General features: G+C 36.0%; 1 protein-coding gene across 5 annotated transcripts; it reads right to left on the bottom strand.

Annotated features, from left to right (window-relative positions):
• Positions 1-680: 680 nt before the first annotated feature.
• Positions 681-12,098, bottom strand: LOC112520732 (potassium transporter 4-like). 5 transcript variants are annotated; one of them, XM_025129244.1, is made up of 13 exons: positions 12,030-12,098; positions 11,854-11,896; positions 10,920-10,995; positions 10,589-10,653; positions 8,111-8,348; positions 7,780-8,022; positions 7,151-7,207; positions 6,627-6,887; positions 6,029-6,081; positions 3,477-3,591; positions 3,130-3,384; positions 1,892-2,570; positions 681-1,238 (listed from the first exon to the last, which is right to left on the bottom strand). In XM_025129244.1, exons 4-13 carry the CDS (start codon positions 10,637-10,639, stop codon positions 842-844), a joined length of 2,349 nt encoding a protein of 782 aa, XP_024985012.1. In that variant the 5' UTR covers positions 10,640-10,653; positions 10,920-10,995; positions 11,854-11,896; positions 12,030-12,098; the 3' UTR covers positions 681-841. The 5 variants fall into 5 exon arrangements, with proteins under 5 accessions (XP_024985012.1, XP_024985010.1, XP_024985011.1 ...); XM_025129242.1 differs by lacking the exon at positions 10,920-10,995; XM_025129247.1 differs by lacking the exons at positions 681-1,238; positions 10,920-10,995 and adding an exon at positions 1,248-1,384.
• Positions 12,099-12,900: the final 802 nt, after the last annotated feature.

The following is a 12,900-nucleotide window of genomic DNA, read 5'->3' as shown; positions in this document are numbered from 1 at the left end:
TGTCCATTAGAAAGGGACATTTTTCGTCAAAAAATAAGATAGTTTATGATTGTTAAACATGCCCTAAAAAAAGAACTGTGGTACTATCAAGCCTAGTGAAATCAATAACAAGCATATGTTAGCATTCTTTTCCTTTGCCTTTCATGTCTACATATCTTTCCGGTTACATTGACAGTAAGCTAAATTTAAATTAAAACGAAACAAGCAGAAGTATTATTCTATTAAAGAATAATAAGATGAGTTGAATAAATATCTAGATACTAATTATTAAACTGCGTTTGATGCGTAATACAGAATAAGAGGCTTGTTCATCTCGTATTTGTGCGTCTTTTATTCAATTTATTTCAAACGGATTTGTCCTCCTGTTTAGTAGAATATAAAATGTTCACTAACAAAGAAAAAATTTGGACCCTTGAACACCTTCAATCTCAAATCCACCCATGAATTACGCTTGTTATGTGGATTGACCCGATGCATCTCATCTCAGTGCATTTCATCCTAACGTGCATCCAACGGTGGAGATCCATTACTTTCTTTCTTACCGAAGCCCAACCCAACTACTCGAACCAATCTTGTACCCGGTTGACTAGAAAAATACCATAACTCCCATCAACCGGTCTCGTATCAGTTAAAAGTATCGACAATCTTGCGATACGAGTCCCGAAGAAATGAACATTTTATTTGAAAATTCAAACAAACTATTCCCATATATATTTTGTTGAAAAATTCAAAGTAAATGGGTACAAAACAATAATTTCATATTATTGCATACAAAAGAATATAAGTAAGAAGATGCATTCAACACCAACCAAGAACATGAAGCTGAACCTATAACAAGATCCTAAACATAATATATCATCCCAACTTCAATCAAGCTTATATGAGGAATATGAAGAGCAACCGCAGGGCCCCTGCAATTTTTTCGAAGAAACGAGTACCCGATATCGATCACGAGCTTCTTCAAGTAAGAAGACGACCTCCTAGCCTTCACGTACGAGTGTCCCATTATGTATGCAACTCCGGCTTCTTTAGCCTGTATCAACTGCAAAAGCTCATCTCGAACTGCAGCATCCATTGCCGGACCGGATGGCGGCAGCTGGAACCTCACTTGTCGTCGTCGGACTTGCGGGTTTTCGTCATCGTAATCGGATCTTAAACGCTGTAGCATTGAAGATTTGCTACTTTGTATGGAACTGGTTGAGTCCAATTGGTCAGAGACGAGCAAAGTAGCGTTCGACCTGGGGTTTGACCGGTTTCATCAGAGGTCTTGAAACTTAAGCAGTTCAAGTGTTTTAATAAACCAAACCTCACCAAACTAACCCCCTATGTCCCCCACAGAGGTAGGATTACGCAGAGCTTGCCTCTACCCCAAAGGGTAGTGAACCTGTTTCAGTGAAAAAACCCCGACTTTAAGTAGGGACATAAGTAGATAGTAAGAAAAAACCCCAGGTTTCTCGAGGGCGGGCCGGGCTTGGGGGTTGAAAGAGGGCCCGATGGGCTTTTCTGGGCCAGGCTTTTATCCGGCCTTGAAACAAAAGTTGGGCTTAATCGGGCTTACTTGGCCAGGGCTTTTCGGGCTTAAGCTTTTTTGTGCATCTCTAGACGTAAGATAAAACAAATAGGGTATGTACACGGTCTAAAAAAATGTAAGTCCATGTTTGATACTTTAGTGTCAAAACGTGGACTTTTAACTTCCATTTTCTTTGAGAAATATTTCGAGTTTGGAGTTAAGAGCTTAAAAACTATATCAACTTCTACAAACTGTTACAGTAAGAACATTAAGGAGTTGAAAAGGTAAAATGTTCACGTCGATTTTGGATTCCGACCAAACTAGGTTTGACCTTTTGACTTTCGCAACTCAAAAAATTCAATGCTTTATAGAAAAACTGACCTGGTGCTTATGACCGCCATTCGACCATCAAACGATGTGTTCTCAGAGCTTGAGAACTGAGGTTCCACAGCTTCCATCTGTATGAACTCTGCTATGCTTTGAATCAGTTGATTCTCAAAGTTCCCATCATCTCTTTGGATGTCTTTATACCCGAATCTAACGATGCACCTATACATACGGTAAGGTCTCGGGCAGATACGGCCAATAAGAAAACGTTCTTCGGGCAAGACATAAGGCACCGGGACATGTTTCACGCACACAAACACCAGAACATTGTGGAAAGCAGGTAAATTCGTGACAAAATGTGAGAAAATCGAAGGGACGCCTGTGGCAAGTTCCGAGTAAATTAGGCCAATCCCGGGAACACGCACAATACCCAAGCTGGGTCCCAGCCCGAGAAGCCATTTTAACGAAACTTTATTGTGGAGGTCATGGTTGTACTTTTTACGGGTACCATAATGCCACACATACATTATGACCATAAAGACAAAGGCAAGTAAAAGAGAGACCCAACCTCCTTGAGGAACTTTCATGATTGCGGCTGAGAGGTAGATACCTTCTATGATCCAAAAAACAACAAGGAAGAGCGTAGCAACTAAAACGTTTTTTTGCCACACGAATGCTATAAGAAGTGCCATGAGAAAAGTTGTGATGGACATAACTGTCATGCATGCAAGGCCTGCCGATAAACAATCAAACTTTGAGAACTATCCACAAAGACCTTCAAGAGAGTGAAATACAAGAATTACCAAAAATGCCCCCTAGATCCTACTTCTGAGAGGGGCATATTGACTAAAATCTTCTTTCCAAACACTTTTTCACAAGCCGTAGATCTTCACGTGGGGTCGAGGACATGTACGTGTACATCCCAGCCCCCAGATCCTACTTCCGAGTGGGACATATAATATGGTTCTTCACTAAAATCTAGTTCCAAACAGTTTTTTCACAAGCCGTGTTGAAATCTTTGGGGTTGAGAACAACTGCGTTTTTGGTTTCGAAGCTCCTTGGCTTTGCAAACAGTGTCTTTCCTTTTAATGTTGTAAAGAGATTGTCTTGAACCGGAAGTAGGGTCAAATAATCCTATCTTCTACAAAGATTAGAGTGATTCTTTACGTGAAGACCTCGGTTTGTAATATGTGTTTACAAAAGGATCTTGAACTGAACCAAACCGTTTGAATTAGTTGGTTTGGTCTTAAGGTCAAATTGGACAAAACAAAGAAAGATCTAATGTTACTTACCATATGCATTGCCAACTAGTGTAGTGTCCTGGAATCCAACAGCGATCAAAAGAGTAAGAACCATGAGGATCCAGTTGATTTCTGGTATATAAATCTGGCCAAACATGTGTTTCGACGTGTGGACAATTTTGACCCTCGGGAAACAACCAAGGGCATGGCATTGCTTCACTATAGAAAAGGTAGCTGAAATGATAGCTTGACTTCCCACAATAGATGCTAGAGTAGCTATAACAAACACTGGCCAAAATACCGGTTCTGCAAGACAAGAGAGGATGCTTACGAATTGAAATCAAACTAGGTTGCAGCCAAATTGGTAAAAATACGTGAATCAAATCGCAAGGCCTAACCGGGTATAGATTTGTAGAAACTTTCGGGAATTGAAGTAACATTTTTAGACAAGTAAGCGGCCTGGCCCATGTATTGTATAACCAAACATGGGTATACCACAAGGGCAAATGCGAGCTGCAAATAGAGAAGAATTAAATTTTAGCACAAGAAGATATCACCAAGTTCTATCCTGGTCCAAAAATAGGTGTCTTCCTTCATTTAGTAAGAAGGCTCATTCCAAACTAAGAATTTACTCCCTCTGTCCCAAAATAAGTGTCCACATTAAAGTTTGTCCCAGAATACGTGTCCACTTTCATAAATAGATAGTTACAATTTACTAAATTTCCAGTTGTACCATAATTATGACACATGAATATCTAAAAGTTGATGAGATGGAGCAATTGATTAGTAGAATGATTATACATTTCAAAGACTGTTCTTATTGAGAGTTATAATTGTCATTCAGTTCAATCAATTAAAAGTGTAACAATTATACATTTCTAAATCTGTGTGTTTTTTTATTGCAGACATTTATTTTGGCATGGAGGGAGTATTTGTTTTCACTATTTACATCTATATTCCATTTTGTGGATCACATCCCAATTATTGTTACATCAAATAAGTGGGACTCACAATCACATCATCATTTCCTTCCCATGACACCATATAAAACGATGAGAATGTTGAAATGAAAAGATGAAAACAAAGAGACCTTAAAATCAATCTTGGTTAGGGGTGACAAAGATGCACCAAGGCTCCTTGGCATTGCAAGGATTGGGGAAAGAAGCTTTGTTACGTAGTTCTTTCCTTGCATTTTGCAAAGAGATTGTCTTATTAATTCAGACCCATGAGCTTCCGGTGCTCCAAGACTCACCCCTACATTCCGGATCCTTTGACCTCCAATTATAACCTTGCTCGGAAAAGTTTTGAAGTCCTAAGCACGTTCTATTTATCAAATATTAACATTACTCGAGACTTGACGGGCTCCTTTCTAAGATTGGATTTAACATCCTTCGCCGGAAGGCCACTAGATTATTCCTCAGGTCTTTGATGTTGCTATAGAAGATTCTCCAGGTCTTTGTTTTTCATCGTTTTACAATTACCTGGCATTCAATTTGTATACAACTCTTTGGTTTTAAGATGAGTGAAAGTCTTACCATGCACAATACGACATGTCCCTAGGGACCAGGTCTGGTTCTAGCTTTAACCAACCCCATGCATCCTAATTGGTCCTATGTCATAGTTGGTCATGGTCTTCCACACCTTAATATGAAACTAAATCAAAATAAAATGTAAAAAATAATCCTATTTTAAGTAAAAGAAATTAATTTCATAATTTGTAACAAATAAAACACAAAAACTAAAATAGGGTTACTTGACACTAAGGGGTTGCTCGGTTGGTTTTTTATTAAGCTCTATATGAATTAAGTTGTGTATGATTAGGCTAAATTTTTGTCCTCTTATTGTGCTGAATAAACAGTCTAAATGGCATAAATGATTATTTTACCCCTTAGTCTATATTAAAAACAATTAAAATAAATGTTAGATAAATATGCTCAATGAATGATTTTGAATGAATAAAATTATATCAATTTATGTGTTTTTTAAATAAAAAGTTATATAAAAATATATTATTACTATTATTATTTTATGAATATATATGTATATATACACACACAAATTGTTGCATGCTGGCATCTTCGTTGCATCATCAAGAAAACCTATTGAACTCCATCCTACCCGGGAAAAAAAACTCACCAAAAAATTATTGAACTCATTCACCTTGTTCTTATATCAACACCATTGAACTCCTTCCTCCCCCTATATCTATTTGAGATTTGGGTTGAAACCATTGTTAGGTTTCTTATGTTTAAGCCACTCGATGAGATTTAGATTTGGGTTGAAACTGTTGTTGGAACACCACCACTTTCATTGTTGAAATAGCTGGAAGAGATTTGGGTTTCCATTGGGATTTTAGTGGAGAAGGACGTTTGGGTTTCCGGGAGATTTCCAATGGGTTTTCAGTGGAGAAGAAGATTTTGTTGAAATCATTGCCCCAATTTTTAGTGAGTTTCACGATTTAATCAAGAGTGTTCCACAAGATTCGAGGGTTTCACAAGATTTCCTTTCTATGAGTTTTGTTTTCAAGAGTGCTCCATAAGGGCATTGATGGAAAAGTTAATGGTGGAATGTATACAACACTTTGTGCCATACAGCCTATTCAGCCCATTAAGCCACCACCGAACAACCCTAAGAATTACGTGGGTCATTGAAGAGAATAAATATTTTTTTAAATGACCTTTTGAACCCTTCTGTGTTAGGAAGAGGCATTCTTCTGTTATGCAGAGGTGTTCTAAAATTTGTCACAAGTAAATGCATTTTAAAAAAATTATTAGAAGGTTATTGTCCTAAATTCCCTGAATTAGGTCTGGGGAATTTTAGGTCCTGTCAGACTACTACTTGAAAGTAAGAAAATCTAACCTTTATTGATGTTGTGACATGTGAAAACCTAGCATAGAGATTACGAAATTCATTTTCCATGCAATACTTATAGCACCATTGGTAGACTTACTCTTATTGAGAAGGCGGTAAAGTGGCCAAGATCTGCAAACATAGCTTCAGTACCTGAGAGAAAATGGAGATAAGAATATTGAATTGAATTTCCTGAAGTTGTCACGTTTACCAAGTTGGTGGAAGAAACAGAAAAAAGAATACGGAAAAATGCATGTTTAGGACAAAATGCAACAAAGTTTGGTTTAGTTTAACATAATCTGTTTCAATCCTTCAATCTTATTTTATACCATTTTGACCGATAACATATAGCATGCCATGACGTGGATGTCAAGTTGTCAATTATATTGTAGAACTGAACATATGGCTCACCAAATCAGATTTTAGTTCTATTATTTTTTGGGTTCAAAACCCAAGATTTTTAATATCAATTTTTACATTCACAAAGGTACAAGTACAAAATTATTGAAGATTGAAAATTTATTACATTGATCGAGAAAAAGAAATTAGTTACACTAAAAAGAATTAAACCAAACTCTATTCCATTCTGATGTCATTTTTCCCGTTAAATTAAGTCCCAACTGGAGAAATGAAAATCTAGTTCACCTAAAATCTCAAATTTGAACACAAGATCATGATGAATATTGGGATTCAAATACCTGTTATGGAGAGAAGAACACCCCCGAGTGACAGCCAACCATCTCCGCCGGTCTGTCTAAAGAATGTGATTATATAATGTGGAGATAATGCATATACAATCTTTGGGTTCCAATGTAAGATATTATATAACCCAATAGCAAATATTGAAATCAACCATAAAATAACAATAGGAGCAAAGACAACTGCCACCCGTTGAGTACCGGTGTGTTGCAAAGCAAACAAGCCAATCAATATCACACATGCCAATAATAGAACTCCCCCTACAAAAGAGAATCAAAAAACCAAAATGTAAGAAAAAGAGACAAAATCAATACAAAAAGTTGCTACATTTTTCATTTATACCCAATGAGATTGCAATGTTTATGCTCTTGACAAAATTTGATCGTATTAGTCAAATATTTATTTATAATATGTGGTCTGCCCGTGCATGCACCGCCCCACGCAAGGGGGGACGTGTAGACTTTTCTATTACAATTACAACGGAAAGTTTTTAACTAAAAAGATGAGAGAAAACTTAAGTTACCATGAGTTAGCTCTACTCCCACACCTTGAACTTGAAGTCCTGATACTGCCGACATAACTGCAATAGGGATTTTTCACCATCACGTCAAACCTCTTTTCACCTTGGTAACGAATGAATATTGTTCAAGGACTCATCACAACAACACCATACATACATACATATATATACATACATACATACATATATATACATACATATATATATATATATACATATATATATATATATAACTTCCTTTGTCCCATAATAAATGTGATAATTTCCTTTTTGAGATGTCATAAAATAAATGCAAAATTTCCTTGCTCAAAAAAGTTTCGATAATTGATTGCTATTTGCCCATTAGTAGTTACCACAAAATATTGATGGATTCTGGTCCAGGAGCTACTTGTTTACTTTGTCATCATTTCGGTGTATTTTGGATATTTGACTAATAATCAAAAACCTTTTAGAACCATTTGTGTGATCAAAAGTTGCAATTATTTTGGGACATGGAGGGTATAAGCTCCTGATAAAGACATCTAAAGATGTTAATAGTTGAGCTTAACATGGGATAGAACCTAGACTCATAATAGATTGTTGCTTCAAAATTACCATCCAGTAAAACTCCTTCAGTCCCAAATAGCACTCACCAGAAATTGCAGGAGTAATCACACCATCACCGATAACCATGGCCGCTCCTAATAATACAACAATAAGTAGAGATGTGCGTAATTTTTTATGTTTCTCCAAAAACCTCTTCAGTGGTGAAGGTGACGGAGGCCGTGAAGGACCATATTTATAAGATGACAACTCCTCATCAGCTGCTTGTTGATTCGGAAGTAAACTGAACTTAGCATGCCTGCAGAGTAGTGAGTAAAGAGCAATGGTTCCACCTGAAAAGGGTAGTATTCATCACATTATATGCAGTACAATCAGAACTCAGCATGTAATTTACAAGTGTGAGACTCCATTTTGGCCCACCTTCACCATTATCATCGGCACTCAATACGATAAACACATATTTTAGCAAAGGGATTAGAGTTAACGTCCAAAATATCAACGAAAATGCCCCAAATATAACTTCTGGAGTTTGATGATCCGGCAAATTGCCGACAAACACACTTCTATAGACATAAAGAGGTGAAGTGCTCAAGTCTCCATATACCACACCGAAGCTTTGATATGCCAACAATAAATTCCGTGATAGATTCAAGAAAAACTGCAACCCCAAGAAAAAAAGTTTGTCAAACTGTCAACTTTAAAGAAGAAACTTTAAAAAAATGAATTATTTAAAGATACGAGAAGTTATGCTGAATGCTAAATATTTGTACAAATCGGGATGAGTGTGAAATTGCCTACTGAAGAAGAGAGCCCACAAACTATATGAGTCCTTATATTCAGTCTATTCTATTTAGCTCTTAAATGTCTACATCTATATACTCCCTCTATCCCATGGAAAGTAAAAAATTGCAACATTTCCTTTTATGGTAACCTTTGAATCTAAATTACTTGGATATTATCATCAATAAATATTTATTTGGATCCACAACAGTCCTCCATTTGTCAATATTTGTTAGATAGTCATACATTTCTTTTTATTAGCTTTAATCAATTAGATGAAGATGATGATCATGGAGAATGCTTTCACAGTATATAGATTGAAGAAGTGGAAGTCGTGAAAAACTATACAAAGGAGAAACACAAAAGATATAACTGCCTAAACTAAACTATATAAATACAGAATAGAACCCTCAACAGACGTACATAGAGGGACAAACATAGCTAACACCCCACTCAAAATCAAGGTGGATCATGAGAAACCAACTCGAGTTTGTGAACGAGGCTCAAGAAAAATCCTGGAAGAAGGGCCTCAGTAAAGATCCCCGATCTGGTACAATGTTAGGATATATATATATATATATATGTATATAACCCCTTTGAATTCTCTTTAAAAGAGCCCTTATAGAGAGATGTGAAGTTCCTACATATATACAAGTTTGATGACCCGTATCTTGCTAATGTGCGACTCCAACACGCCCCCTCCAATGGAGGCTAGCCGGTGCCCCGTAGGACAGAGGCAAAAGAGTGTGATGAGTCCCTAGGTGTTGCTAGACCCCGACTCTCATACCACATTAGCAATGTAATGAAGAAGATCATCATGGAGAATGCTTTCACGGTATATTGATTGAAGAAGTGAAAGTCTTGAAAATTATAACAGGGAGAAATAGAAAAAATATAATTGCCTAAATTAAACTATGAAGAACACATATGTAAATAAAGGGACAAAACATAGCTAACAGTTATAAACTATCTGGCAGGTCAAACGTTGCAATTCTCATGGGATGGAAGGAGTATATAAATAGGACCTAAATGAATCTGCAGCAGCAGAAATTCAGTGTCTACGTAAAAGTCTAATGAAACACTAAAAATGGCAGTATGCTATACTTAAACAACTCAGCACTATGACCAAAACCGTAGACAACTTCAGCCACGGTAACTTACGAGTGTTTTCTTTGTAAAATGTAAATACCCATCTCATACATGTGGTCCACCATTAGCCCTAACAATTAACACATTTTGTACTTGTAAAACTATCACATGTTTCACATCTATTATTGTCGAGATGCCTTGCATCCTAATCCAAATAAGAAGTCCTGTAGTCCTACAGCTGAGACCCTCCCATCAATTGGGTGGCGAAGCTCCCACAGAAGCAACGATATTTTTGCTAGACAGATATCTAGAAATTCTTTGTCCTTATACGAATACGATTGATATTTTTATCTATTTATGTCAGTATTACATCTATATTGGACTTTTACTTCACACTTTAGGTGAGAAAATGAATTTTTTCTTGTATTCTCTCTTTTGTATTGTTTTCCTAATATATTGAAAACCCATATATTGGTTGAACCACATAATTCTTTGTGTTAAGTATGTGTGTTCGTTATTGCTTGGTTATCCAAAAGTACCGATATAATCTCATTGTGATTAAACATACACCTTCAGGGTTCTTTTCCTTTTGCTATTGCATGTGGGTGATGAGGAAGTAGGGTTGTTGACCACGATCTATCGCATAACACGCACAATTTCATTATATTGCAGATTTGCTTTCCAAATAGTTGTTTTTTACAAACATAAAACATAATATTGCATACACAAGGCAGATACAACACGTATGAAATCTTCCATGTACTATTAGACACAAAAATAGTTCAGCAACTTCCGAAGAATTCAACAACACAATTGTTAAGTAAGATTCTATCCAAACACATTTCTTATCACTTTTGAAGCTCGAAACAGAATTCATTCATCCTCAAAAAGGCATGAGAGTAGACTGAGTTACAAACTAATAGTCCAATAGCCAACTGGTAACAACCCATCCATCGGATTTGAATTCCATATTAAGAAAAGTAGACATCTGCGACCAAAAAATAAACTTGTAGGAGATGGAGTTATAACCTGCGAAGGGTTTCGAGAAGTTAAGGTGCCAGATCCTGGCTCCATCGGCATCGACAGGAACCTGCCTGTTACAATAGAAGAAGGATCATGTGGTAACAAAGGTTGACCAGAATGAAACTTGTGTTCCTAAATTTAAAGTCAACCATACTCTAATGGCTGATGCATGTCACAACAAATAAACAATCAAGTAATCAAACAAAACTTTCTCACAAGTAGTAGGTACACAAATAATTAATAATTTTAGTCACCATCCAAAGAACTAACATATATATAGAAAGATAAGCAAATATTAACTATTTCTCTATAAACATAAGCATGATTGATCAATTACCTAGATTATTCCAGTATCATACGTATGCATTCTCCTATACTTTACATTTTCTTTCAACATCATGTGAATGTCATCTCTGCACAAAAAAGAACTCCGCAAAATGGAAGCATAAGAACACATTAACATACAGTGTCGCATGTAATATTGATACATATTTTCTGGGAAAAATCATAATAACATCAAAGTTTGATGACCTAATAATTATCCCAGTGCATTTTTTCATAGTAGTGGGCCAAAAACAGAGCTAGAATACATGCTAGCCATTTGCCATTTTGTGGGTCTATCTCGATTCCCCTCCAATTAAGTGAATAGGTCCCATCACCACATCAAACTGAGAATGTTAAAGGTTAAGGTCCAAGCAAATATCATGAATTTCTTGAAATTAAATTTGAACTAGGAATGTTTGTATGTTAAGTCTTTATTCTTAATGTGTATGGAGAAGTCAAAATCCCTCATAATAATATGACTACGATAAATCAATTTGAAGCATAACAATGAATCTACAACTAAACATTTAGCTTCATTAATTTTTTCGATCACATAGATGCTTAAGACATCGAAATTGATGCTAATTATGAACTCAAACAAAAACTAAGACATGTTCATAAAATATAAGCATAATTCACCATAAAAACAGAGCACTCCAGTAAACCCCAAAAACGGTAGAACAACATCTATTGAACGCACTACTATTTCACTCTATAGAATAAATTAAAAATCAAGTTAAACAGGCTTAAAATCCCAAGAACATAGCACATGAATTTAGCAATAAATATAACAAAAAACTACTTTCTTTTGGTTGATTAAACTGATGGGTTTTCGTCCCCTAATCTAATTGTGATGTTGGGTATAATCGTTTTACTATGAATATGCAAACAATTAAAGGAAATGATGAAGTCGCGAGTGTTAGAGAGATTTGTAGTGAGAGAGGAACCTGGATTTGTTGATGAGCAAGGCGAGGTACTGATTCTTGATTTCTGGTAAGATAAACAGACGAATTCAATACAATATACGAAACAGATAAGACTGTGTATGTGAGAGAGAGAGAGAGAGAGTGTGTGTGTGTGTGTGAGAGAGAGAGAGACAGAGATGAGAGAGACAGAAGTGAACCTAATCCAGTGAGAATCGCAGATGGAAGAAACGACCAGATCGAGCTGGGGAAGGAGAAAGGAGAGGGATAGTTTTGGTATTTTGAAAATAGTTTGAGGGTGTCGTTTTCCTTTTTCGTGATCCACCTTTGATTCTATTATCTTTAATTAAAATAATGATATATTTTATATTTTAAGAGTAAATTGCATTTTTTTTTTTTTTTTGTAGTTACTAGTCCATATCTTATTTCTTTCGAACCGTAGAAGCTCTTTTTGAATGGCATCGACTCAGTTTGGGTCTTGTAGTGCTTTGTGGATTTTCTTTGGCTCTACCATACTTAGAAAGTTTAAGAATAAACATTAATTTGTAGTGGCAGCTCTTGTTTTGACACCTCGTGAAGGATTACTAATAATTTTGGTGTGAGGGATGGTCTTTCGTCCATCTTGTCATAGGAGGGTGAACTAGGGGTGTTCGCAGTCCGATTTGGACGGTTTAACTCCTCAAACCACAAACCAACCCGTAATGACGGTTTATAAAATTTTTAAACCGAGCGGTTTGATATTAAGTGCTCAGACCGGTCAAACCAAACCACGAAAAGACGGTCTAGTCTGACCGGTTTAGGCGGTTTGGGCATTTAATGGACTTTAAATATTAAACTTAAAAAACATATATAATTTAGAATTTAAGATTAAATATCCATTTTAACAAAACAAAATATCTAAACAAATAAGTGTAATAATTAAGCAGCTCTTGAGTACAAAGTCGAAGCAATCCAAAGTACAAACAAATAAATTTATAACATATTAGAAACAAACAAATTAACAAAGTTGCAACTCTACTGTGAGTATTGAGTAACAAAATCCACAACTTCACAACCTTCAATGGTTCAATT

Source organism: Cynara cardunculus (genome assembly GCF_001531365.2).
Source record: "Cynara cardunculus var. scolymus isolate 2C chromosome LG 11, CcrdV1, whole genome shotgun sequence".
NCBI classification, from domain to species: Eukaryota; Viridiplantae; Streptophyta; class Magnoliopsida; order Asterales; family Asteraceae; genus Cynara; species Cynara cardunculus.
Note: the sequence above shows the minus strand (reverse complement) of the source record. Positions and strands in the feature narration are given on the sequence as shown.